At 39.9% G+C, this 25,278-nt stretch overlaps 1 protein-coding gene across 4 annotated transcripts in view; it reads right to left on the bottom strand.

The window, feature by feature from the left end:
- The window catches only part of GTF2E1 (general transcription factor IIE subunit 1), a 57,871-nt gene that overhangs the window by 30,755 nt on the left and 1,838 nt on the right, over nucleotides 1–25,278 (bottom strand). For all 4 annotated transcript variants that reach the window (XR_012621125.1, XM_074808971.1, XM_074808948.1 and 1 more), the window contains one exon: nucleotides 17,091–17,568. Coding sequence is in view for 3 of the 4 variants with exons in the window: in XM_074808971.1 (XP_074665072.1) it covers nucleotides 17,091–17,538 (448 nt within the window). In the remaining variant the exon portion in view is untranslated. The remainder of the gene's footprint in view (nucleotides 1–17,090; nucleotides 17,569–25,278) is intronic.

The raw sequence follows: 25,278 nt of genomic DNA, 5'->3' as shown, positions 1-25,278 counted from the left end.
AAGCAAGAAGAAACATTCAGATTTTTGACAAAAGCAGTCAGCAAGAGATCAAGGTACTTTATTAAAATCCACGCAAATCTTCTAAAGAGCACAAAACACTGCCTTTCAAATTTATAAACAAACCCAGTCTGATTTAACCTTTAAGTAACAAAATGACAATGCTCTGGATTTAAAAAAAAACCTAACAAAAAAACCCAAGACGAAGATCTGGACACTGGGCAAGGGACTGACTGAAAATTATCTTTGGAAGAGAAGGGAGGAAATTTGAAGCTCCAGATCGTTGGTCTCCAAACGTTTTAATTGCACATCACATCAGTAAAAAATTTTTTGAACACACCCTCAATATGAGGATATTTACTTATAAATTATATACAGGTTCTGCTGTACTAATATAGTATGTACATTATAAAACATAAATAAAAATAGAAATAGGATGAGATAAAGATGAAAAACTGGTTTACAAGTTTTTTGGTTTATTAATGGTACAAAAAATACCTTCTTCATACAGCCTAGTGGATTGTTTTGCATCCACCCCACTTTGGAGACTGCTGCATATGGCTGTTTTTCCTCCTTTCTACTCCTAAGAAGAGTATCGACGCTCTTGCAGCCCAGTAAGGAACAGCATTTACCTTGAGCTAATGCAGAGACAAGCAACTATGACAGCAGCGAGCTCTGTGACTGGCGTTCAGGACTTGGGGAAGGATGGAGGAGAGCTGAAACTCACAGCTCATTTTATCAGGGATTACACTTCATGATACAGTCAAGGAAAACTGGAAGTTGGTGGAGGCCCAAGCAGAGAAGACAATTTACTCGTACGGAGAGAACTGAGCAGTAAGATGAGTTATTACAGGAAAAAAAAAAAGTGAGCCCAATCATAAGTTTTGGAGAAGCTAAAGGATAACAGGAAAAATGGGAAGCAATCTATTTTGATTGGGGGAAGGGAGGATGTTTATCTGCTTTGTATGCTCATCAGCAAACTGAAGAAACATAGGCCAGATAAACTCATCAGAAAATGATTGCATAACTGGTGGAGAACAGCACTTTTAGAAAGAAGTCATGGTTCACTGTCAGCCTTAGAGGGTGTTTCAAGGGTCTATCCTGGTTCACTTCTATTTCATGCTTTCAACTAAAGATTTTGATTGTAGAATTGTATATGCATATGTAATGTACTAATAAGATAAAATTGGAAAAGGCAGCAAATCCTTGGTGAAAGACACAATTGGAATGAAAAACTGGTTTTATAAACTACACAAATTGTCAGCAATCAACAAGCTGATGTTTACTAAAGTCCAAAGCATCAGCTTTTTACATTATTCGCCCATACCAACAGCTTACCTTCTATACTGCCCACAGAAGGCTGTTGTGAGCCTTACAAAGGCGCCTTTGGACTGGCAGAATAGGGATGAAAACAAGATGTCGTATCACTGTTCAGACACTACAATATTGAGGCACTTACAAGGACCTACACAGACAAGATCAAAGTGAGTGCCTATGCTTGAGACTATACCACTAGGGATATTCTCAAACAAGGTAACTTCTGAGTAAGTTACCAATGCCAAGTTTTAACTTCTATAACCTGAAAAGAAAAAGCATACCACAAAATATATTAAAGGATTTTGCATCACAGCTGACAGCGGTTCCTAAATGAAGTCATCACAAGTTGAGGAATCAATATTTTGACACTGAGAAATTGTATAGCGTACCTGCATGCAAACACTGCCATTACATTAAAGAAAGTGACTTTATAAAGCCTTCAAGAAGGAAAAAAAAAAGATCAGCAATCGCATATTTGAAATTTTTTGTCACACAAATTCTGATACAGACAGTGATCTATCTACAGAAGAAAAAAACAACAGCATAAATGAATTCTCAGACACACATTTCAAAAACCGATTTCCTGTCTCTCAGCATTCAGAAGCTTACAGGGTCTTAATGCTCCTTTCAAAACTGATTATAAACAAGCATACGGACATTAATTGCAAATCTCTCAGCTCTCACAGGGAGTTTCAAATAGAAGGCCCGCCGTGCTGTTTACTTGCTTTTGCTTTCCTTCTCCTTAAGTACGCACTCATGCTTGGTACCACAAATGCTTCCATCAGAGCAAGCAGAATTGGCACAACTCCAAGGTAAATTGCCATCTTGCTGGTAGAAATGCATTGTGCACAGATTTAAGTTGCATTTTACCAAATTTGATATAAGTGAGCTAATAAATTAAAGTTCAAATAAAAAGGGGTTAAGAGAAACAGTCTCTTATTCCTTTCCTTCACAGGTGGAAGAGCAGCAGTGCACCAATGAACTTGAATTTGTGTTATAACTCATGACTTGTACTCTGAAGAGGGAGAAGCAGGGTATAAAAGATTCATTTTTGCCAAAGATAACAAAGTTTCCTTAAATCCAAGAGGAGAAAACAGAAGAACCTCAGAAATTTGTGAACACTTGTTTATAATTTTGTCTTCTAGTTAAATATGAACTACAAAGATGAAATTTTGGAACAGTGCTGAAGACTAGCAGAGACTCATTGGTATTTCTGAGGCGTCAGTCCTACTCACATGGGATACAGAGGCTCAGAGCTGCACAGAATTTGAGACCTCTAAAAAATACTTGGTAAGAAAAATTCTGCTTCTAAAGCTGTCAGTCTAACCAGACAACTCAAGCAAGTGTGAAGAAAAGGTGTTATACATTTCCCATTTTGAAGATGGAGAACCTAAGTCATAAAAGTAAGTCATAAAACCATGAGAGTATGTGGTAAAAGGAGGATTTCTGGAGCTCATGCCCAGTATGTGAAGCTGCAAGTTTCTGCTGTGGTATCTAAGTGACAGAGTAACCCAAAGAACATTTAGGAGGATCCAAAAGTTGTGTGCTGATGTGGGCATGGGTCAAGCTCATGCTTAGCCATATCTTCTCTGGTTCCACAACTGAAGCTGTTTGTCCCTGCATTAGACTGTAACCACTGCAGTCTTGACAACACACAAGGCAGCAAATCCTTAACACTGAAATTCCTGAATGTATGCCAGAGATTCAAATGTTAGGATTACATTTTGGAAGCAAATATTAAACTGCTGAGCAGCACAGCAGCCTTCATTGCTTGAAAGCAGCCAGTTCCTGTCCACTTTACAACTTACTGCTTTTGTAGGTCATTAACTTTCAGCTCCAGGCAGATAAGATGAAACACCAAAGCATTTATCAGTGGCAAGACCCTTGGATGAGAGGAAGGACTACACAGGCAGGACTAAAGAACTCATTCCTCAGCAAAAACGTTCCTGTCTGGACACCCAATGTTCACTTACCACATAAAAATATTGGGGTGAGAGTAAGCTGCTCGATTGTGTGTTGAGCACACACAGATCTCCTCAAGTTAAATACTTTAAAATCCCAAAAAGGATCAAGTCAAACAGAACCAGCCCAAAGGTTTAGCTGATGTAATATCACATAGAGCAGGTAAGGATTATTTCCTCTTCCTTCATCAGTTTCTCTGACATTTTTAAGACTTTACATCAATCTTTTTTACACACATACATATCAGCCAATTTAATGATGACTGTTACTGACTTCTCATATGGAAAAAAATGTGGGGCTTGGTTTGTTTGTTTTTAAAATTGATGTGGTCTGTTCTCAACAATAATCATATATTCCTGTGATCTTGTTCACAAAGCAGGGAGAACCACCAAGACTGCCATCTCTTCATTTCAGCTGGAGTGAAGCATCACAAATCACCTAAACCTTTGTCTTTTATGGTCAAGTGACATTCTTGTCCTCCACTCACTGCAAGATCCTACACCTGCTTCTTTTTAGGCTTGAGGGCAGACAAGCAAACCCCTTTCTAATCAGTTTCACCAGCTCAGTGCAATTATTATGGAAATTATAAAGCAGGTCTCTCTTCTCTCAACTCCAGTGAATTACATTCAGAAGTTGCTAATCTTCTCTTTGCAACTTAAAACTACAGGATTCAAGTATTCCCATAACCAGAAATGATAGAGTTTATATACTTAAGTTGTGCAGTAAAACTGCTAAATGCATTTATCTACTTGTCAATAAGACTGTTTTCAAAGCAGAGTAGTTTAACCCTTCTCCTCAGCCTCAACTCGGTAAGCTGGATCACACTGTTTCAGACTAACAGCAAAGGACATCCAGAAAAGACAGCCTGCCTTAGCTCCACCTGTAAGCACAACCAAAGAATTTGTATCAGCCACAGTTAAGTCCCCAGGAACAAGCAGGAGAGTAAGAATAAAACTATTAAACAGCCCAGGAGGAAGAACATTTTTGACTGCAAAGAGGGAAAATTCTTTCATGATGCAATTTTAGACTGGCATTAGCAGAACGATTTTGTATTATTGAGCTTTCTCCTGTTCTGCCAAAGCAGCTGCCTATTTCCTTCCTACACCCAGATTTCCTTTAATCATTGAAGACAGGATGCTATGTTCTGACGAAATGCCTTTCCTGGCCTTCCCTGGTGGAGGGAATTAAAAGCCTTGCCAATCCTTTTGAAATGCAAATCTTCACCAAGTAGGTTTCATGCCTCTTGCTACTGTTGCCTCTGCCTGAAAAGCCAACTTAGGTGCAACAGTGAACAGTGGAGTGGTTACTTTCTTCTAAAATGAATACTGTGTCTTGCACTTGCAATCCCCTAATCTCTCCATTTTCATTTTCCTCTTTCCTCCTCCCCAAATCTCACGTTTCTCAAGCAAAAAAGCTTCTTACCTCTAGACAGCAAAAAAGCTTGATCCTCCAGCAGCAAAATTATTAATTCTCTTACCTGCACAGCCAATAATGGCTTGACAGAATTTCTTCAAATATTAACTATTTCTGTTACCTGTTGAGACCTTAACAGAATAAACATTCAGCCCAAATGCTTATTTTCGTGTTATGAACAGAAAAATCCTTCCTCTGCCCCTTTTTTGGAGAGCACGGGCAGGGGGACAGCATTTTCATTAAAAAGGAGGAGTACAATTATAATGAGTAAGAAGCACACAGACCAATAATCTGTAAGGGGAGAAAAGAAGATACTGAACCCAACCCTCCCAGGGAGCAAAAAAGTATCAACGTGAAGACTCCTAGCATAGTTTTGTTCTTTTGGTTCAATTTCAGCCCACAGTTGTGGGGGACGATGTAGAGAGAAGAAGATAATTACTTCCAAAAGTGAAAGATAAAGGTTCTGTGCAACAGGATAAAGTTCTGCAGATAAAATCTTCTACACTGCAAAATATTCTCCTGAAGTCAGTGATGAGGGCTATACTGCATCGCTAGAATGGTTAAAGCAGGACTGAAAAATACAGTGAAAATACATATATATGAGCAACTCTATACTGATGGGAGCGTAGTTCAGAGAGGTTTTTTTCCCTCTATCTTAGGAACAGAAATTAAAAATTTTACACTATTCAACAATGATAGGTTAGTATCAGTAAGAACTTACAGATTCTAATATCGAACTTTCAACAAATTCAGACAGAAATTTTAACGTTCATAGCTGATAACTGATCAGCAGCATGCTTAACAACACAAACCTTACCTTATTTTTGGTTATTTTGGAACGGGACTCCAGAAAAAAAGGCAAGCAATGAATATATTACCTACACGCATTCCCAGTTGTGCCTATTCCTCAGAAAACATGGTTAACAAGAAACAGAATGAGCACTATTGCTTGTGAAACATTTCTGTCCCTTCAAATATTTTAAATACAAATCTGTTCAACACTGGCAGATACCGTGGGTTCTCCATTTCAGTTGTGCAAGTTTTAGGTATACACCAGACTGTCTGCACTTTGATGAAAGAAAGCAATGACAACCAACATACAGTGTGTGGGCAAGGAAGGACTCTAGAAGAATTCGCACTTGTGCTCCTCCTGCCTTCTTCTTTCAAGAGTTGCTTTGCCACAACCATGTGTATCAGGCCATATTTAAGTAGAACCACCAAAGTTCAGATTCCTTGAGTTGGCTGTCTCATAGGTCCTGGTTCAGAAAGAGTATTTCTGAGACAATATTCCAATTCATACACCTAACCTTTTTGAAATGTGCAATAGCTTCAGACACAGTGGAAGATCAGGCTCTCTTGTAACTCAACAGAAGGCTAACAGAAGCAAAGAACATTTGCTTCTCTTCCTAACTTTGCAATCCGCTCAAATCTCTGGACAAGCCTCTCAAATGCTGTGCCTACATTTCTCCATATACTATACTGACATTACCTTTATCTACAACACTGACATGCACACAGCTTCACAGCAGCTGGCCAACCTTTTGGAAAACCAGCTGTTGAATTTCTTGCCCCAAAATGTCACACAAGATAAAAGGAACCAGCAAGTTTCTATTAAAACAAACTTCAATATTGCTTTGAATTCAAGACTGCTGTTTGTAACCTCAAACCCACCCACCACATTTAAGAACCAGACTGAGTCTGGCAGGGACACAAACAGTTCTTATTCTTGTAAATGAAAGAAAGCAGATTTTGTGCGCTGGCAAGGCACGTGCGGATGGCAACTGCAAAAAGTGTATGTTTGGCATTTAGGGGATGGCGTTACTGCCAGCTATCAAGCATTTCCATTACAGCACCTGCTGCAGTTTCACTTGGCATGCTCCTGCAAGCAACTTTGTCCTCACAATACTCAGCTATTGTAAAAACTGTCTAGCAGAAACCATCCTCACTGGAGCCCCTGCAGCACAACTTGATCAGCTCATTATAGAAACCCCGTATTTACCACTCATTCATACAATTGATATTTCTTGGTAAGGGGGGAAACCAGTCTGAACGGACATGAGAACAGAAAGAACAGCTTGAATGTTGCCAGAGGGGAAGTTGTTAATTTTTCAGATAATGTAACAGATTAGTGGAAAGTGATATTTGTCCAAACTCACAGATCAAGGTTCAAATGCACACCTCTTGAGTACAGAATTAAGTGGCAACAGGGACCAACTTTGATCTTCTTTTCAACACATGACAATGCATTCATGTCTTTAAAGTGTGAATAGCTAAATGGTAAACAAACAAAAAAAAAACCAACCCAAAACCAACACACTAAAAAAAAATCCCAAAACAAAAATGCACATCCCACCCCCAACCTAAAAGCACTTTACCAGACTAGCAAGAGAAAGACTCTCTTCCCTTGTTTTCCCATCCCTCAAGAGTAAGAGATTTCACTCTTCAGCCACAACCACTTTTCATCAGGTTATTCTCAAATTCAGGCACCAAAAAAGAGATCAAAGAACCAAAGATTACTTCACTAGACATACTGAAAATTAGGCCCATCTGAAAGGGCATCTTCCTTTAACAAAAGCAGCTGAACTTGGAACACTTTACCTTGCAAGGTACAGTATAACATCTTACCTTGTAAGTTGTTACAATTTCTACTTCTGTCTGTAGAGGACCTACTTTTAATCCTGAAAGAAATACTATAAAGATCCAAACACTCAAACCAAGTTAGTCAGAACTCCTTTAACCATGGAACTGGCTTCAGCAAACCATTCTGGGCACCGTTCATTTGTCTTCTAGAGTTTGTGTACAGCTTAGTAATATTTTCAAGACTTTTACATCTACTTGTTTAAATCACATTTTGGTCAAGGGTCCCAAAAGACTCCTTCAGATGGGCAAGCAGTTTCTGCTGTGTGCCTGCACACAACAGATAGACACACCTCCAGTGCATCCAAAAGGTACATGCAGCAAAGGAGGGGGGGAAATAAAAAATAAAAAAAAATCTTTCAGTAAAATACTTCCTCTTGAAGAAATACCAGACGACCACTGATACTTTGCCTTTCCACTTCACCCTCTAGAACTTGTGACCAGTTAAAGTAAAACTGATCGAATCTACCTAATGAAGCATTTCCTGATAAAGCCTCTGTTACCACCAATCTTACAAGACTTACTTATAGACTCATGAAGGATTCGCAGATGCCTGTTACATTGCACTGTTACTTCATTGTGACTTACCATTTTTGACCACCATAATTATAGTATTACTATGCCATCTCGCCACCCATCAGGCAGCTGACAATGCATCAGCGTGTGCTGGAAGACGTATTTCAGTACAGGATGGACACACATGAGCCTCTAACTTCTACCCCGATAGCACTTTGGGAGAAAACACACCATGCTGTATTACCTTGCTCTTAATTTGAAAAACAGAAAGATACTAGCTTTTTCTCGCCAAGGACCAAGTACAGCTATACAAAGACAGTCCAGGGGCCCAGTCAGCTGTTTAAAATACACTTCTCTAGAGAACTGTATGGGATACAAGCAAATAAGCTCTGCCAGGCAGGTTATCAGTGGAGAGTGAGGCATGCAAGGTGCTCTAAGGGCACAGCAGTGCTGTAGCTCAGTTGTGAAATAGCAACTGGATCTCAGCCTGCAATGTGCATGTGAAATTACCCCCATGTATTTATTTCTTGGGCATAGTTTAGGTAGCTAACTCCAGAAAATTCAAAAGGTATCAACCAAATTTGCTTCTGCATTTCACAACATCATTAATCTACATTTCATGCTAGAGTTTCCCCTTCCTGCTGACCTGGGTTTGCAATTAGAGAAGCAGAGCAATTTAACATTCAATGTCTTAAAAAGAAAAAAAAAAAAAAAAAAAAAAAAGAAGCACCTTCAGAACCACTTTATATTATCTAGAGGAACACTGAGTTGCTCATTCATCTCAGTGTGCAGACCATTTTTAGCCCAAGTAAATTAAAAATACTGTAACAGAATTTTCAGGCAAAGACATTTCTCTTGAAAAGGTAAATTACAGATTCAAAAAATGAACTGCATAAGACACACATCAAATTATTGATTTTTCAGAAGTGCCAGATGATTTAATATGTATTCAATATAAAATTGGAAAAGAAGAAGAATCCTTTCCTCTTCTCAGTAGGAGCTACTTCTGCTCCAGCTTATATGCACCACCTCAGCAGCTCTGAGCTGACAGAGTTCTTCCTTCTGTCCTACTGTGGATAAATGAAGCCAGACAGTAAGCAGAGAAAGATGCAACTGGAGAGAGAGAACATCCAAAGGAAGCTCATTAGGAATTAAAGAACTTTTTTTTTTTTTTTTGTTAAACTTCAACCAAGAAGACTACGCCAAAATACCAACTGAACCAACACAGTATACCCTAAACTGCATCCAACAGCAGAGGCTGCAACACAAGTAACAGGATGCTCCATGAGCTCCTGATCCGACTTACAGATACCCATGCCTAACAGCATGACACACTTTGCAGATGGTATTACCAAGGATGCAGTTTCAAAAGAACAGCAAGTTACTAGAGCAAAAGATAGGAATGCTGCAGTCCAGTTTTCATCACTGCAAATGGCTTCGCAATATGCACAGATTTTACAAAGATCTTGGCTGTTATCTATTTCAATTTGCAAAGCCAAGAGAAAAGTTAAAGTGATAACCTTTATCTGAAGGGCAATTATTTCCTGCACTTCTAATAATAAAATGTCCTTTGCCAACAAAAAACAAAAATGGTAGCAATACTGTAAGTCAGGGCATGCGTTTATCAGATTTTTTTTTTTTTAATCTAAGAGACACATCACACCAGCCAGAGGTCAATGTGGAATAGAGGAAAGTGACCAGCCAGCACTCTACAGGCAACAGCTTTTCTGAGTTACTTCAGTGACTTACAATCCTCTGCTCTGATGTTCTGCACAGCACAGGCTCTAACACTGCTTTCACCTATTTCTTCACCAACCTGAGAGATCCGTAGTTAGACTAGATGGTTCTCTTTGAGGTGTCCAATTCGCAGGGTGTCCAATTCACAGGGAATGAGTTCAAGTTACAGATGTTACATCCCTTTTGAGTTGTTCTAAAGAGTTTTCTTACTTTTAGAAAAACATGCGTTAATTCTGATATGTTTTTCTCAGTTTTCCCTTCCCTGTGGCTCCAGGCCTTATCAAGCTGAAGCAGAGTAAAGCTGACAGAAATACTCTTGGAGCTTTTGCCAGACATTTGAATAGAAACAGAGGAACTAAGCAGAGCATGGGCAGTTTCCTTCTGTTGGTGTTTGCCAAAAGCTCTCAGTGGCAGCACAGACAAACAAAATGTGCCTGTAAAGTCAAGAAAAATCACACTGATGCACTTACATACACTTGGAAAGCTAACAACAATAAAAAATCTTCACAGAACTTGAAGTTGTTCAAAACAGAACTGCTCTGAATCCTTTCGTTTTCAAGAGAAGTTTCTGGTATGCCAATTTACAAAAAGACTTTTTAAATTCTGATTTTGGCTGGTAAAAAGCTGTAAATTGTTGTAGTAGTAATATCATATAGCACATACACAGCAGTACATGGTAGACAAAGCTATTCAGAATGCCTGTTCTGAAACTCACTGAACCTAAAGGACAAGAATCAACAGCATAAAGATCAAATAGGATTGACTACATAGTGTGAACTTATAGAAGAAACAGCTCTAAGTGATTTATTTTTTCTAATGGCTGGAAGGGACAGAACACAAAAAGAGATGTACCAGAAATGGCCACAAGAGCTTCACAAAAAAAAGCAAGGCAAAAAACAGAGAGAAGGGGAAGGATAAGAAAAAATTAACAAAATAGAACAGACTCAAAAGTAATTTGAATCATATGAGGAAGATTTGAAGCTACTGTAGAACTTGCCTGAGGAAGTAGAAATTCAAAATGAGAAGACAGATTTGTTCTGAATAGCTCACTGGGGATGAAGTGAGAAGCTGAGCACTTGGAAGAAAAGGCAGTAGCTCTAGAAGTCAACACGGAAGGTCAAAGCAAAAAAATCAAAGACTGGTCAAATTTCTAATCTCAGCAATAGGGCCCAAACCATACAAACGCTCAGCTGCATAGAGACTGCCTAAACGTGATACAAGGTGCCTTGTGACAGGGACAGAAAACCAGCCTCTGAACATGTTACGTGCAATCCTGCTATGAAGTACACAAATGACATGTGAGAGGCTGACAGTAAAACAAGTGGGATTAAAATGAAATTCAAGGTGTTGTCTTCCCTTCTATAAAACTGATATTGCCACCTTCAATCTGTTCTTCCCAAATTAAATTTCATATCAGCATACAGAATGAGAAAGGGATCCAGAGACACAGTATGTTCCTGTTACCATGCATCTTGAGGAACAGCAACCATTCACCAAACCAAGAGCAAACTCTGGGAGGGCAAAGAGTAGACAAGTAATTAGCTGCCATGAATTCCAATAACAGTAACAGACTCCAGATATTACAACTGCAATTAAGAACATCCCAATAGCATCATCTTCCTGATTCACATTAGCCACTTATCTTCCATCCTCCTCTTTCCACTATTATTCATGTCTTATCTAACTGAATGTTATGGTGAGGACACTTAATGTATAGATGTATGTAAGAGAGACTAACTGTAATTACAATTTACTGTTAACCTCAAGGTTTTTCTTCACAGTAACAGAAGTGAAAGATACACAAGACTGCATGAAAAGTATATTCTAAAGGTAGAACAGAGCAGAGGAAAAACTACTTCATCTAGCCTTATATTTTCTTTTTAACATCAAATTTACCTGCCACACTGGTGAGTATCCTGATAGAGTTTGGTATTTAGAATACCTAAGGAAATCCAGGACTGAATAACAATGATGCCCTGCAGGATCTTATTTCTGTCACTCCTTCACTTCAACCCCACTCTCCCTTTTGCAGTTTCTAGTCACATACTTTCTTTGAAATTGCCTTTGAATATGACAGTCAACTCCAACACTACAGTAGATTTACAAATACGATTAGGACATGAGAACAGGATACATCAGAGAGACCTTCCCCAACCAGATCCAATTAATCACGCTACAGAACACATATCCACAAACATAACTTCCAGTTTTGTGACATTCAATAAATTAATCAACCCAAGCCCATGCAGAGAAAAGAAGACAGCTCCCTCTGCTGGGTGAGACAACGCAGTTCCCTCCCATCCTTCCCCACATGTGCCGCAGAACACACTTGTACATACTTAATTCTCCCAGATTTTTTTTTTTTTTTAAATCCAATCCACAAGATGGTATCGAGTTGTTTAGATGGCTCTGCAGTTTCAGCAATTGGCCTACAGAAACCAAATTTCTGTAGTTCCTCCATCTAAAAGCACAGGGAAGAGAATTCTTCCCCTAGGACTGCGCAAAAGCCTCATGAAATAACATCTTATCTCCAGGTGAAACACTTGAAAAGCCAGTGTCCCTTATACCAGTGCCCACCGTCAGCCCCAAACTGGGAATAGACAGAGTTCAGCAATGTTATTCACAGTATGGATTTAACATCTGTTTTTTACTGCTACTCCAATTCTTTCTTGTACATCCCTGCCTCAAGAAATAACCCTTACCTTCTTTAAGGGAATGGCTGCAGCCTTCCACCTGCGTGAGGCTTCATCACAGTGGCACCACCATGCAATTGCTTGCATGCAGAACAAAGAGTGATGAAATATCAGAGCAGGGGTAGACAGCAGACAATGGCACACGTGAAAGGCAATGATCTGTATTTCAAGTGCTTATATTAGGATCTTCTTGGAAAACTACAATCCTTCTCCTTTCTCAGTCATCCACTCTGAAATACAAGACTAGAAGTAACACTTTTCATTCATACAGTATTACTGGGTTTCTTCCTGTATGTTAAGAAATACTAGTTATTTAGTTTAAATAATTTTAAATAGCATGAATCCCTCAGAGTCAATCAGCATTAGGACAGAGGGGTCACAGCATAATATTGTCTGATTTGATAAATGTTTGTTCAGCAATACTTAGCATGAATAGCTAGATTTGCTGAAGCCTTAGGCTGCAAGCTATGAACTTTCACCTAGATTTGCAACTTTTACCTAGTTAAGTAAAAAAAGGCTTCCAGAGGCAGTGCAAACTAAAAGTTGAGGAGGCTACAACCATCAGCAGAAGCTGCTACTCAACAAGACATTGCCTTCCTGGAGACAGAGAAGGAATCCAATAAGGTGTTAGAAGATCTCAGACCAGAATCACCATTGTTCCAAAAGACATATGAAAGACACGTGAAGAACGCGTGAAGGATGGATACATAGATTGTAAGCTTATAATTTGCCCAGGGATTTCTTTGTTTGGGGTCCCTCTCCAGAAGCCCCCAGCTTGAGCTGGTTTTTCCCCAGCTATACCATTTGCGTAATTATTTTTTTTATAAGATTCGATGTCTGACACTCTGCTAGGGTTCAAACTGTGAGGATAATACCAGACACCTGGACGGTGAAGAAACTTCTTTAACATGTAGATCTCAAAACACTCACAAAAGTGGGCAAGAACTGTCCACTCAGTGTAACAACCCAGCCTGCACCAATTCCTGTCAAAGGCGCTGCCAGGTCAATAGGCAAAGGGCAAAGCTGTGACCTCTTCAATCAGAAAGTTCTTTTGAGATTTGCTACAAGTTTCTGGAACAAACTTTTGCAATATAAAAGCATGCTGTGTCCAAGCTGTTTGCCTGTAAAAGCAGAAGTTACTGTTACTGCTTCTTTAGAGGCAACAGTAAAAACTGCCACTGAGGAGAAAGTGTGATATCTGGAGATCTGTTCCAGCTCTTCATTTAGAGCAGATGGGACTAAAACTCATGACCTGGGCACACGGTGCTTAGAGCTGGCAGGCACTCACTAGTCATACCAAGTGACTCCTCCAACACAACATGTGTTTCTTTTCTTTTCACTTTTCAAAAGATCCCTTTGTGAGTTGAAGCAGCAGCAAAACTCTAGTTTTTTCATCACCTTGACTTTCACCATCTGACAGTTTCTTTAACATTGCACGATTCCGGTCCTTGAACTTTCTACAAGTACCAGACAATATTTGTTCAACCTCTGACAGAACAGTAAGTTTTTGGAGCTTTTTTGGGTTGAGATGTTTAATGGTAGAAAAAGGGATGGAGGAAAATCATATAATACTTTTAAAAACAGAGAGATCACATTCTTGAAGTCACATTTATACCATTTTAAATCTACATTTAAAATTACCTTAGTGGCAAACTTGCTACTCTGTTCAAAAATATTATTCCAAATAAATTTGATGAACAGCAACCAAAGCACATCTATACCTATGTGCCCTGAAAACATATCCTTGTTACTATCAATTATTTTCTCTCAGTAGACACATTTCCACCTTTCAAAAACATCAATAATCACATGTTCTGATGAAAAAACAAACACATCAGTTTATTTCAAAATTATTCACAAACGGAGTAAAGCACAGAGCTGAAAAAGCCTCCATCTGACAGCTGGTAACCTGTAAGAAACAGACCTCTGCTAAAGTCAAGACACAGATGCAGATGCTGTGGTAAAAATTAAAGAGCACTACAGATCCAACTTATCGCCAGGCTCTACACAAGTACTGTTAATTCACAAATTTTGATAGCACAACTACAGGCATGAAGAGATTCTGGAAACCTCCTTACCATCACTGATAAGGATGGGCAAAAGCAATAACCTCCTCTTCTAACCCTACTTTCATTCTACAACAATTGCTCAGAATTTGCATTTGAGTTTTAACTAGGGAAGAGGAAAGCAAAACAGAAGTAAACATAGGACAGCTAAACCATCCCCAGCTCTGAGTGATAAGGACAAGAAGCAGATAGTGAAACAGGATGTCTTTTAACAGCAGATCGCAGCTTGGTCCAGACTAGTGCAAAGGATGCCTTCCATGCTCTGCTTGCTCCATGGACTAACAAACTTTGGCCCTACAGGCCTTTTAATTCAGAGAATTTTATCAACGTGGCTGCAGTCCAGGAGCAGCTCAGGTCAACCGTGACTAAAATTCATGTGGCTTTCAGCTGCCCTTCAGCAGTTGTATTGCCATGAGTTTCAGTGAGTGAGAGAGGTTTATGCATAGAGCTGATAAGGGCTAAAGACATGCTTGGAGAAAAGGATGGCTATTCACTATCTAACAAACCTTGTTCCTCTACATGCCTTGTCCTCATGAGCTCCCTCCGTGAGAGACCCAAAGGGGTCACAGTTCTGTTCTAATACAGAATTCCAAAGGAGCAGGAAACACATGCAGACAACACAAACCACTGCAATATAATGCAGCCATTCTCACCAAAAAAAAAAAACAAAATTGCCCACTTATTTACCTGGAATGGAAACAATCAGCAATCTCATGGTTAGGAGACAGTATTGAGCCCTTCCTAAAGAGTAACTGGAGAGCCCTATCCAAACTGGTATTCCATGTAAAAGCTCTTAAGAAACAACAATACACTACCTACATTAAGCTCTCATTGACTTAAGTTATATAAGGAGAAACAGAATATACATAAATTCCAGACAGGTACGTTCTTATTGAAAGTTAAGTGAAGGTAAAACTGGCTATCTTGTTATTTGCATTAATACTGACAGAAACCAACTGCTGGGGATTGCTGGCAAAACAGCACTCAACCTTTCCCTCTATCAGCAAAACTGCAAAACACTCCATGTGCCAGTAAATGATTTTGCATTAAGGCAGCCAGTGCCTGTACTGCAGACAAACCCTTGGTTGACCTCATGAGTTCCTGGAGCACAGACCTTGCTATCAAAGCCGAATCCCAGCATTATATTTTCTGCATCTCCTTGACAGCCAGCTCTCCCCTCTTGAAACTCACTGCCCACACAGGCTGGGAGGATTCACCTGGAAAGTGTTATGGGTCCCCTTGGGATGAGTGTCTTACACTCCCAACTCTGTTCTCTGCACAGGTCCTCTACTCTCTCCTTACCGAAGCAAACTGCAGAAGATTTATTCCCCTTCAGCCCGACACCCACGACTGTAGCTGCCACAGATGATCATAATTGTAGAGAGCATGTGTAGTTTCCACTCAGTGGTGAGCACAGAAAATCTGTGCCGGCACTGCAGGTTTTGGTGCTCCATGAGGGAGCAACTTCTACTCTGAGATCTGCGCTGAATTACAGCAACGATCGTTATTTGCCTTGGTGGATTCTGCTCCTCTACTACTAAATGTAATTTTCATGGTTGTTCAAGTAAAAAGTTTCACAGCTCTTGATCTTTGGAGGCAAGACAGAGGGTAAATGATAGGCTGAACATCTGTTGGGTGTTTGCCCTTCTCCAAAGCAGAGTAGACATCTGATGTAACCCTAGATTAAAAGCTTCAAGACCACTGAACAATGAATTTCTACAGCTTCTCACTATGATGACTGACACAAAGCACCACATTCCAACATTTCTGAGAGCTCTCCTGACTTTCGCTCTTTTATTTTTCTGGAAAAAGCAAGATCAGGACAAAGAATTCAAAGGGAAAAATTAAAAAGTAAAGAAACTAATTCAGAAGGTGGAAGCCTAACACCCAAGCCCTGCTCCCTGCCTTCCCCCCAGAATAATCCTAGATTAAACTAGCAACGTAGGATCTCATCAAGTGCAAGTGTTCTTCCTTTTCTTCCCTGGCACAGAAGCACAGAAGACACAACGTATTTGGACTGCCCCTGTAGACAATGACACCCAGAAAAGATTCTTATTTCATATGCATGAGAGATACGCACTCCACTGAGACACACACTTGGAAAAGAATCTTGTTTACTCCCAACCACAAAGTCTGTAATTAATTTCTTCTAACTTTTGTGAGACTGCTTTACACTGGGGAAACACCATTGTGCAGTAGAATGAACTGGCTAGAAGAAAATTAAACAGTAACAACTCACTCCTAGCACGACCATCTCTAAATTACAAATTTTTTGCATGCCAAAGTCAACTATATATATATATGCCCTCTCTGCAAACTACCAGTAAGTCATAGAATTTACGGGCAAGACCAGGTTATACTGAAAAGCTGCCAGCTTCCAACAAGGACAGACTGCCTTATTCACCCTTGAATTTGATTGTGATAAGACCTCAATTTCTCTCTTGCTTGTCACTCAAGCATCTGTACAAGCATTTTACCAGCGTTGCTATTTGTCTGTGCAGACTGTGTAAGAACTACTGCATCTATTACCAAAACAACTACCAGTGGGGCAGCAAAATATGACTGTTTAGGTCACAGCAACAATTTACAGCACTTTTGTATTTTACTCAAATATTCACCACCTGCAGAAACAGTGTCCCCTATCTCTGGCCAGGCTCAAAAGAATTAGCCTAAGAGTCCGTTTCCTTAAAGCCCAGCACCTACATGATAAAGGAGAGAGCAAGAGCATTCTGTTACCTGTACTCTTTCTTACCTGTCCTGGGGTCAAACAGCTGGTTGGCCTCCAAGTCTGTGAAAGTGCTGAAGCAAATGGGGCATTTAAAAGAGGCGCGATTGGTGGAGTCTCTTTCATCTGTCTCAATCCTCCTCCTCATGTGGTCCAGCTTGTACTTCACCACGTTAACCAGAAGGCGGTAGTTGATGAAGTAGTAGTTATGACGGGTGGTTTTGCCATCTGGAGCTGTCTCTACCCTCATCCTGCATTTGATGAATTTGTCACCCTTGAGGGTGTTGAGGACAGCCCGCAACTGCTTCCTATCAAACTTCAGGAGCTCTAGCATGTCCTCTTCCTTCACACAGGGGTTCCTGATGAGAATGTCCAGAGCCAAAGCATGTTCAATGCCATAAAAGCCACGCACCACGTATTTGGCAAGGCGTTTGAGAGCTGCTGGGACCTCAGTGAGGACGTCTGGGTCAGTCATAGCAGGTTCAGATCTCGAGCTTCATGTATACTGCAATGAAAAAAAAGGCAGATGGATTCTTAGCTAGTCCTCTGACTTCAGAAGTTTCAATTTATCTCGCTCAGAGCTAAGAAAAGGATGGGGTGTTTTCCATTTCTCTTTCCCAAGCCCTCCACTGTCTCCTTAAGGTGTTAATAATGCCAATGCTACAGAAGTAAAATTAGGAAAATGGTACCTCTCACTCATAACAAAATGATAGAAAACTTTAAAAGAAAAATCGCACAAGAAATTGATAACATAACATATGGCAGATTTCATTTCTACTCAGTCACAGCCAACAGAGCTGGAATAAGAAAGCTGTCTTGAAACTGAGCTCCAGCAGACAGCTTCATGATCAGCTGAGACTTGTAGCTCGGGAGAAGCTGAAAAAGGCTACAGCAAGGAAGGTCCTAAGACAGCCCAAGAGAGTGGAGGAGTCTTATGGCCCCAGCTGATGCCATTTGATCACATTCTAAGTAGCCCTGCCTGCTTCTATTCCTCAGACATCACTGGGCAGAGATATTCTATGAGGACAGCTTGCTAGTACAGACTGGTATGCCTTCAAGCAAAAGCTCCCAGCTGCACAATGAGAACAGACAGACTTTTTCCTTACTTTCTGATAAACAGACATTAGTCAACCGTCTGCAGCATGAAAATTGCTAGCACTACCAGCTCCTACACCACTAACTACTTCAGCCTTGATCTTAGATGAGCAAATAGGTCCTTCTAAAGGACTGGTCCTTCATTTAAAGTGTCTCACATTCAGGCCTTAGAAGGCCATGGATAATATAGCATGATAAATGAAGTAAAAAAAATCAAGATTTAGTGAACAATGAACAAATTATGTGTTTAAAAAGAAATGAGTATTCCATGAAGTATCTTTTGAGTTACTAATCACAACTTACCGTACTGTCTGTGACAATAAGAAATACTGTATTTTCACTTCATTTTTGTTCACCTTAACATCAAAAGGCACAAATGGTCATGACAATTACATGCTTCTGTGATTTACAGAGGATCATATATAGGATCGTATCATGCAAGGAATTCCTCGTATTGTCACCCCAGCCACAGACATAGCCAAAAATCAAACCCCAGATGACAACTAATAGCAGTGACCCTTCTGAAGCAGCCAGCTTTGTCCAGTGAAGAGAAAAAGGGAAGCAACTCCATAAGGCACAGAATAAAGGTTTACTATAATTTCACAGGGTGGTTTTGTGCATTTTCCCTCCACTCTTTCAAGTCTACACATCTGTAGGCAATAATAAAATTCCCCTCCCCTCCTAATGCACTTGAATTTCCCTGTATGAAAGGTTCTAGATAAGCATGAAGTATTACAGGTAGTTTTGAAATACTCATTCAGGAGGTTGTACTTCCAGTTAACTTCAAGTAAAACTTTGAATAGCCTTTTTCAATATGAGATTTCTGTGCTGGTTGGATATGGCTATGAATAACCATTTATTAAGCAAAAGGTTCCTTCAGTTTAAGAAAAACCCACACATTAAGTTCTGTTTGTTCATCATTGCTAAGCAATTTTTATCTGTGAACTAATATTACAAATAGTAAAACTCTGTCAATCTCAGTTTTCACTTCCATTAGATGTTTCACACACTGTAGATGTACGTACCTCCCCAGCCTTCAAGAATCAAAGAAAGGAGAGAGTGACAGCAGGAGGGGGGATCTGGATGGGATCCTATTTTCTTTATCACTATCATAAAACCTATAATAGCCTTTTTGACAACACCATTCCAGAACTTTTCTATGCTCCCCACACTAAGACATCCCCCTGAAATCACCAAGCTCTACATGGTCGTGAGTCATCAGCTGCTTGGTTACATCAGCTAAAACTACTCAAAAATCTGTGATCATTTATCACAGTAGCCTAATTGGATTATTTTCTTTTTGTATGAGAAACACTGCTCTCTCAAAAAACTTCAAGCAACATTACCCATTGAAGCTTTACTTCTCTCCTATCAAGGGCCAGTGCAACTGCAGAGCAATCAGGCTGTGGATTCTGGAGCTTAAGAGTAAGTAAATTAAGACTGTCCTCTCTTTTCTGCCTTTTGGATAAGAAAAAAATCCACTTTCATTGTTGTCTTATAAATGTTTCCCTGCCTGAGCTTTTCTTTTCCTCTAACTTAGGGCGACAGTGCACAAATTGCAACGAACTGAACATCATCCATTTGACTGCTGATGTGCACGCTGAGAATAGCTTACAGAAACGAATGCTTGAATGTCCAGCTCCAGCTTCCCTTCAAGGAAATTAAATTAAAATATGTTTATCACAGCATGAATTAGCCACGAAACAAGTACTACTAGGGTCAGTTAGCTTTCTTTTGCAATGCCAGATACAAAATGATTTATTTTCACACAAAGGACAGTTTTACAGAGCTTTGGGTTAAAGGTAAAAGCATTAGCAATAAAGGATGTCCCATCATGAGTTAGAGATTCAAAAATACTGCATGTCTAAGTCAGACCCAATCTGAATACCATCACAGGACATTGTCCCTAAAAATCAATTTTGTTCTGTTGATATTTTTACAGTCTTTCAGTCACTTAAAGATAAATATTGCTTTTGACAGAATCTGTCAGCAACATACTGATACTACAAAACCATGTCAGTGCAGAAGCTGGTTGGCAGCCTTTATTTATTCAAATTGATTAACTCTTATTCAGAGTTTAAGCACAGCATAACATTAATGTAAAGATCAATTTTAAATAAAACCTGGCACCCCAGAAGATACTTTATAACTCACAGGTTTTTAAGTGCTCATCTCAAAAATAAACAAAAAAACCTTCTCTCCTCACCAGTTCAGGGTCCCCTAAAAATTCTTTGCAGAAAAACTTGGTGATGCAACTTGCAGTGGGCACAGTGACCTTCAGAACATCAGTTGTAACAAAAAAAGGAGAAAAAGTGTTTTCAAAGAAGCACATCTCACTCTGGATGCCTTATTTGAGAACTGATACAACGCATTTTCTCTGCAAGAATCTTATTGAGAGGACAGCTAGAGAGTTCCACAGCCACTTTCAAAACAGATTTAAGATACAATTCCTGAATAATGCACTCAAACAGCTTAAACTGAGACCTGTAAGGGACCAATAAATAAAACTACCTCTAAGAGCATATACTTTTCCCTGGTTTTCAGCAACAGTTAGAGATTTAGCAATATTTCTTAGTGTCAATCACTAGAAAATATTTTCCTTCATCTAGTGGAACAGGAGTTTTTACACAATTATTTCTTCTCCTCTACTGGGGATTTTTAGTAGTGTCCAAATCTTCTACATCCTCAGGTAATGGTGGGTATCTTGAGTGTAACTGTTTTTCTTCCAGACATGGCTATATGGAAAAACAAGCATTCTGAAAACACCACAAACTATTCTTTCCCATTAATCTCCACTTCAAAAAGTTGATGAACAAGGATCAAATTTCAAATTCTGCTGAGGACAGCCTTTGGGTGAGACAGCCAATTGAATAGTGTCAGATGGAGGGAAAAAAAAAAAAAGCAAGCAAGCCACCAAAGAACATCGTCATCATACTTTGTCACATGAAGGTCAACAATGCTGAACACAACTAACTTAGCTCTGAAAACGAGCATGGGCACATGCAAACACCAGTTTTTATACTACATTGAGGTGCAATGCCGGCAATGGCTCAAACAAGACCTGTGTGGTCGGATGAAGGCCGTATTTTCAATCACAGAATCATCTCAGTTGGAAAAGACCTTGAAGATCCTCCAGTCCAACCATTAACCTCACACTGACCGTTCTCAACTCCACCACATCCCTCAGCGCTGGGTCAACCCGACTCTTCAACCCCTCCAGGGATGGGGACTCCCCCCCTGCCCTGGGCAGCCCATTCCAACGCCCAACAACCCCTTCTGGAAAGAAATACTTCCTAAGAGCCAGTCTGACCCTGCCCTGGTGCAGCTTGAGGCCATTCCCTCTTGTCCTGACGCTTGTTCCTTGGTTCAAGAGACTCATCCCCCCTCTCTGCACCCTCCTTTCAGGGAGTTGTAGAGGGCGATGAGGTCTCCCCTCAGCCTCCTCTTCTCCAGACTAAACCCCCCCAGTTCCCTCAGCCGCTCCCCATCAGACCTGTGCTCCAGACCCTGCACCAGCTTCATTGCCCTTCTCTGGACATGCTCGAGTCATTCAATCTCCTTTTTGCAGTGAGGGGCCCAAAACTGAACCCAGTCATCGAGGTGTGGCCTCACCAGTGCCCAGTACAGGAGTAAGATCCCTTCCCTGTCCCTGCTGGCCACGCTATTGCTGATACAAGCCAGGATGCCATTGGCCTTCTTGGCCACCTGGGCACACTGCTGGCTCCTGTTCAGCCGGCTGTCAATCAACATCATACTTCATAATCACATTCTCATGTAAGTTAGACAATACAGAACAAAGGCATGAGAGACAGCGTATACCACTGCCAGAACTGACCGGGTCAGGGTCTAACAAATTGGGTTTTTAGGAGAAATTGACATCTGGCCACCCTGCCACAAAGAATCCCAGGCTACAGCATATGAGCTCCCTACTACGTTTCACCAGGCAAGACAGGCAGTGAACCAGCTCACAAATGATAATCCAGTGCCACAAGAGTATCAGTTTAAAATTCAAAAGCAGGGGACTTTACCACTGCATCCTTGAGCAGCGATTTCACCTTCCATCAAAGCAGTAAGTGAAACCTGAATTAATTATGTGTGCCAAGAAATATGATAACATCTCCTAACAAGATTTTAATGGACATGCATCTGTTTCATAATAATGTCTGTACTGACCTTAATAATGTATGAACATCAAGGGACATTGACAGAGAAAAAACAAAAGAAAAACAATGGCCAAGATAAAGCACTACATAGTAAGCACCTACAGCACCAATAATAACGCACACTGGACAGGATGATATTCAGAAACAACCAAGTGAAAAATTCCAAAACCAAAATATGGGCTTTATTAAGAGACAGCTGTTGGGGAATTGTTCTGGGTAATTACAGGTTTATTTAGGGTTGCTGTATTATGTTATCACAGTAGGACAGCAACCCTAAATAAATTGGTTTTTTTAAAAAAAAAAATCTCTAAACATCAGAATAAATATTGATATGGCTATAAAAGACAACACTGGGAAGAAAGACTTAAAAGTTACACTATAAAATCAGTTTTGTTGTGTTAAGAAAAATGGGGGTACAGTCTACAAAATGGAGATCATACCTCAGGTTGAGTAAAATGGATGAGGCATAGGTCTTGAGCATAACTAGACATGTCAGAAAGGAAACTGAGAGGAGAGCAAGTGACCGCAAAAAAACATTCAGTATGATGGGACTGAAGACAATATAGAAGCCAGAAATTCAACTGAGCAAACACCTCCACTGGTCAGGATTTTCCTGCTGCAGCATCAAAGTTACTGAGCTCTTCTTCTCTATCTCCAAAGATTTCAAGAATTCTTTTGTGAACTCCAACAGGAATTGTGCTAAAGATGTTGGATCTGCTCTTTTTCTTGCTTTTCCTGAGTGAAGCTGAGACAAGAGGACAGGTGCTAAAAAGGTGATACCTAGAAGCCACAATGTAGATGAAACTAGAACTACAAGTTATGAAAACATATGTCAGTCAGTAAATTAACCTGAATTTTTATCCAATACTGCAAATGAACACCACCTTGTTCTAACTTGTAACTTTGAGGCTTATATTGATTCTGCTAGTAACTTTACCTCAAAAAACTTGTCTCACCGTTCATTTATTTGACAAGGTCAACATTTTTAAAAGTGGGATACTCAAAAAGGAAGTGGACAACTCTTCAGACTCATTTGTGTAAGCAAACCCTTTACAACACCCCAGATCTCTTTTGAAGGAAAACTTCGGAGTTGCAGGGTTGGCTGGGAACCTACATCTACCAGATATACTGTTCACACTTGCAAAGGTGCTTCCTGTTTTTCCCCACATCTAATTTAAATTGTTAGTGCTCTTTTTCACTAAATCTTTGAAACCAGGTTTGCTGATTTGTTTGGAAAATGTTTCTGCAGGCTTCTGCCATAAGATTTTTTAAAAAGACAAAAAAAATTACCCGCTTACACCACTGACAGCAGTTTCTTCAGCAAAAATCAAAATCAGATTACAAGAAGAGTCCCTCACCTGTAAACGTGGCAAAGCAAAACAGGCTTCCAGGAGCCAGTGCATACTATATCCAACTCCAGCAGTCACCTGCAAACACCAGATCCTAGTTCTGTAGTCGCTCACTCTAATAAAATTTAAAATAGTGTCTTCCAGAAGATGATGAGGTTAAGCTGAGAGGAGCGATTCTGAATCTCCACAAGTACAGCGAGGGAAGGCACAAATTTCAGAACTACAGTGGGGAAAACATGCCATCAAGATTTTAAATGTCTGTACAGTGTAACCTCAGCCACTACTCATCCTTTCCAGAAATGGAAAATGGCATACAATTTTTCATTTTCAAGTCTCCTTTTTTTCACCCTTCTCTGTAGTGAGTGGATGATCTGTGTAATATGTCCCTATTATCCAGAAATGCCTTTATCCCACATCAGTTGCAAGCCCAAAGTCTTCTGGCATTTTACCAAAAGCTTACTGAATTCCATTCCCTGGAGACTTCAGGAACACTGCTGCTCAGCCTTCCTCCTGTACATTTTGATAAGAAATTGTGCATTTTCATTGCAAGGCCTGGCCAGAAGTGTTAAAGGAGAAAAGCACAATCTGCTTGCACTCAAATCCTACCTTCTTGTAGGCATTCCATAAACTGAAACCAGGATGCCACAGGTATCAGAGGGTTTTCTTCTTTAAAGATGTAAAGTTGTGCTGCAGATGCACACAGAAAGACTGAAGGGTCTGGCTGAAATTAGGACATTTTCATCTAATTTCACAAGTGAAAATATATGAATACATGATAAGGCCACAAGGCCTAACCATGCCAGGCAGAAATTGAACGATGCAGGCTCGGGATGTAATTCGCAATCATATTTGTAATCCAAACCTCACATAACAATAGGGAGATGTCAGTAAGTTAAAGGACTACTTATGTGCATGTATACTAACAGATGTAAAACTCTGAAGTCATTCGAATTCACAAACTGTTTACACTTGTAGCTGTAGACAAAAATGGAGCGCACTAGTTACTGAAGGCCAATATCAGTGGATAGAATAGTGAAGGTACAAGTTCCCTGTTACAGCTTAATTCAAATTATACCCTCCCATAAAAAAGTCTTTCTTTTCCTTCCCAGCCTTCAGCCACAACCCCCGCCCATTCTGGGCTAATTTTGCCAGTTGCCCATCCATTTAGCAAGGTGAATGAAACTGATAAAAAGTGAAATAATAACATGCCAAAAATTCACAGCATTTTAGAGGGAGGGCAAGGAGGAAAAGTTCAAGAACTGAATTATTTATGCTACCAGAGTAGAGCCTACGCAAACCGGAGAGAAGAAAGCACGACTAAGGATGTAGAAGAGTGATCTTCCCCCAAGTGGTGGCAAAGATGTTAAATTGACTCAAATGTAATGTGAAGCTGCTAGAACATTTTAACCACAAACATCAGAAACTCTTACAATTTGAGCATACACCAACACATCCATTATTTGGGAGACTTCTCGGCATTAGCCCTCATATAATGAAGTGGCAAGGTTTTGGATTTTTTTATTTTTTTTAAGGGAAAAAGTAAGACTGTTTCTCACAACTATCAAGCCAAAGAAGTCATGATCACACTTATGTACAGCAGGCTTAACC

This window comes from Strix aluco, chromosome 2, assembly GCF_031877795.1.
Source record: "Strix aluco isolate bStrAlu1 chromosome 2, bStrAlu1.hap1, whole genome shotgun sequence".
Lineage (NCBI taxonomy): Eukaryota > Metazoa > Chordata > Aves > Strigiformes > Strigidae > Strix > Strix aluco.
Note: the sequence above shows the minus strand (reverse complement) of the source record. Positions and strands in the feature narration are given on the sequence as shown.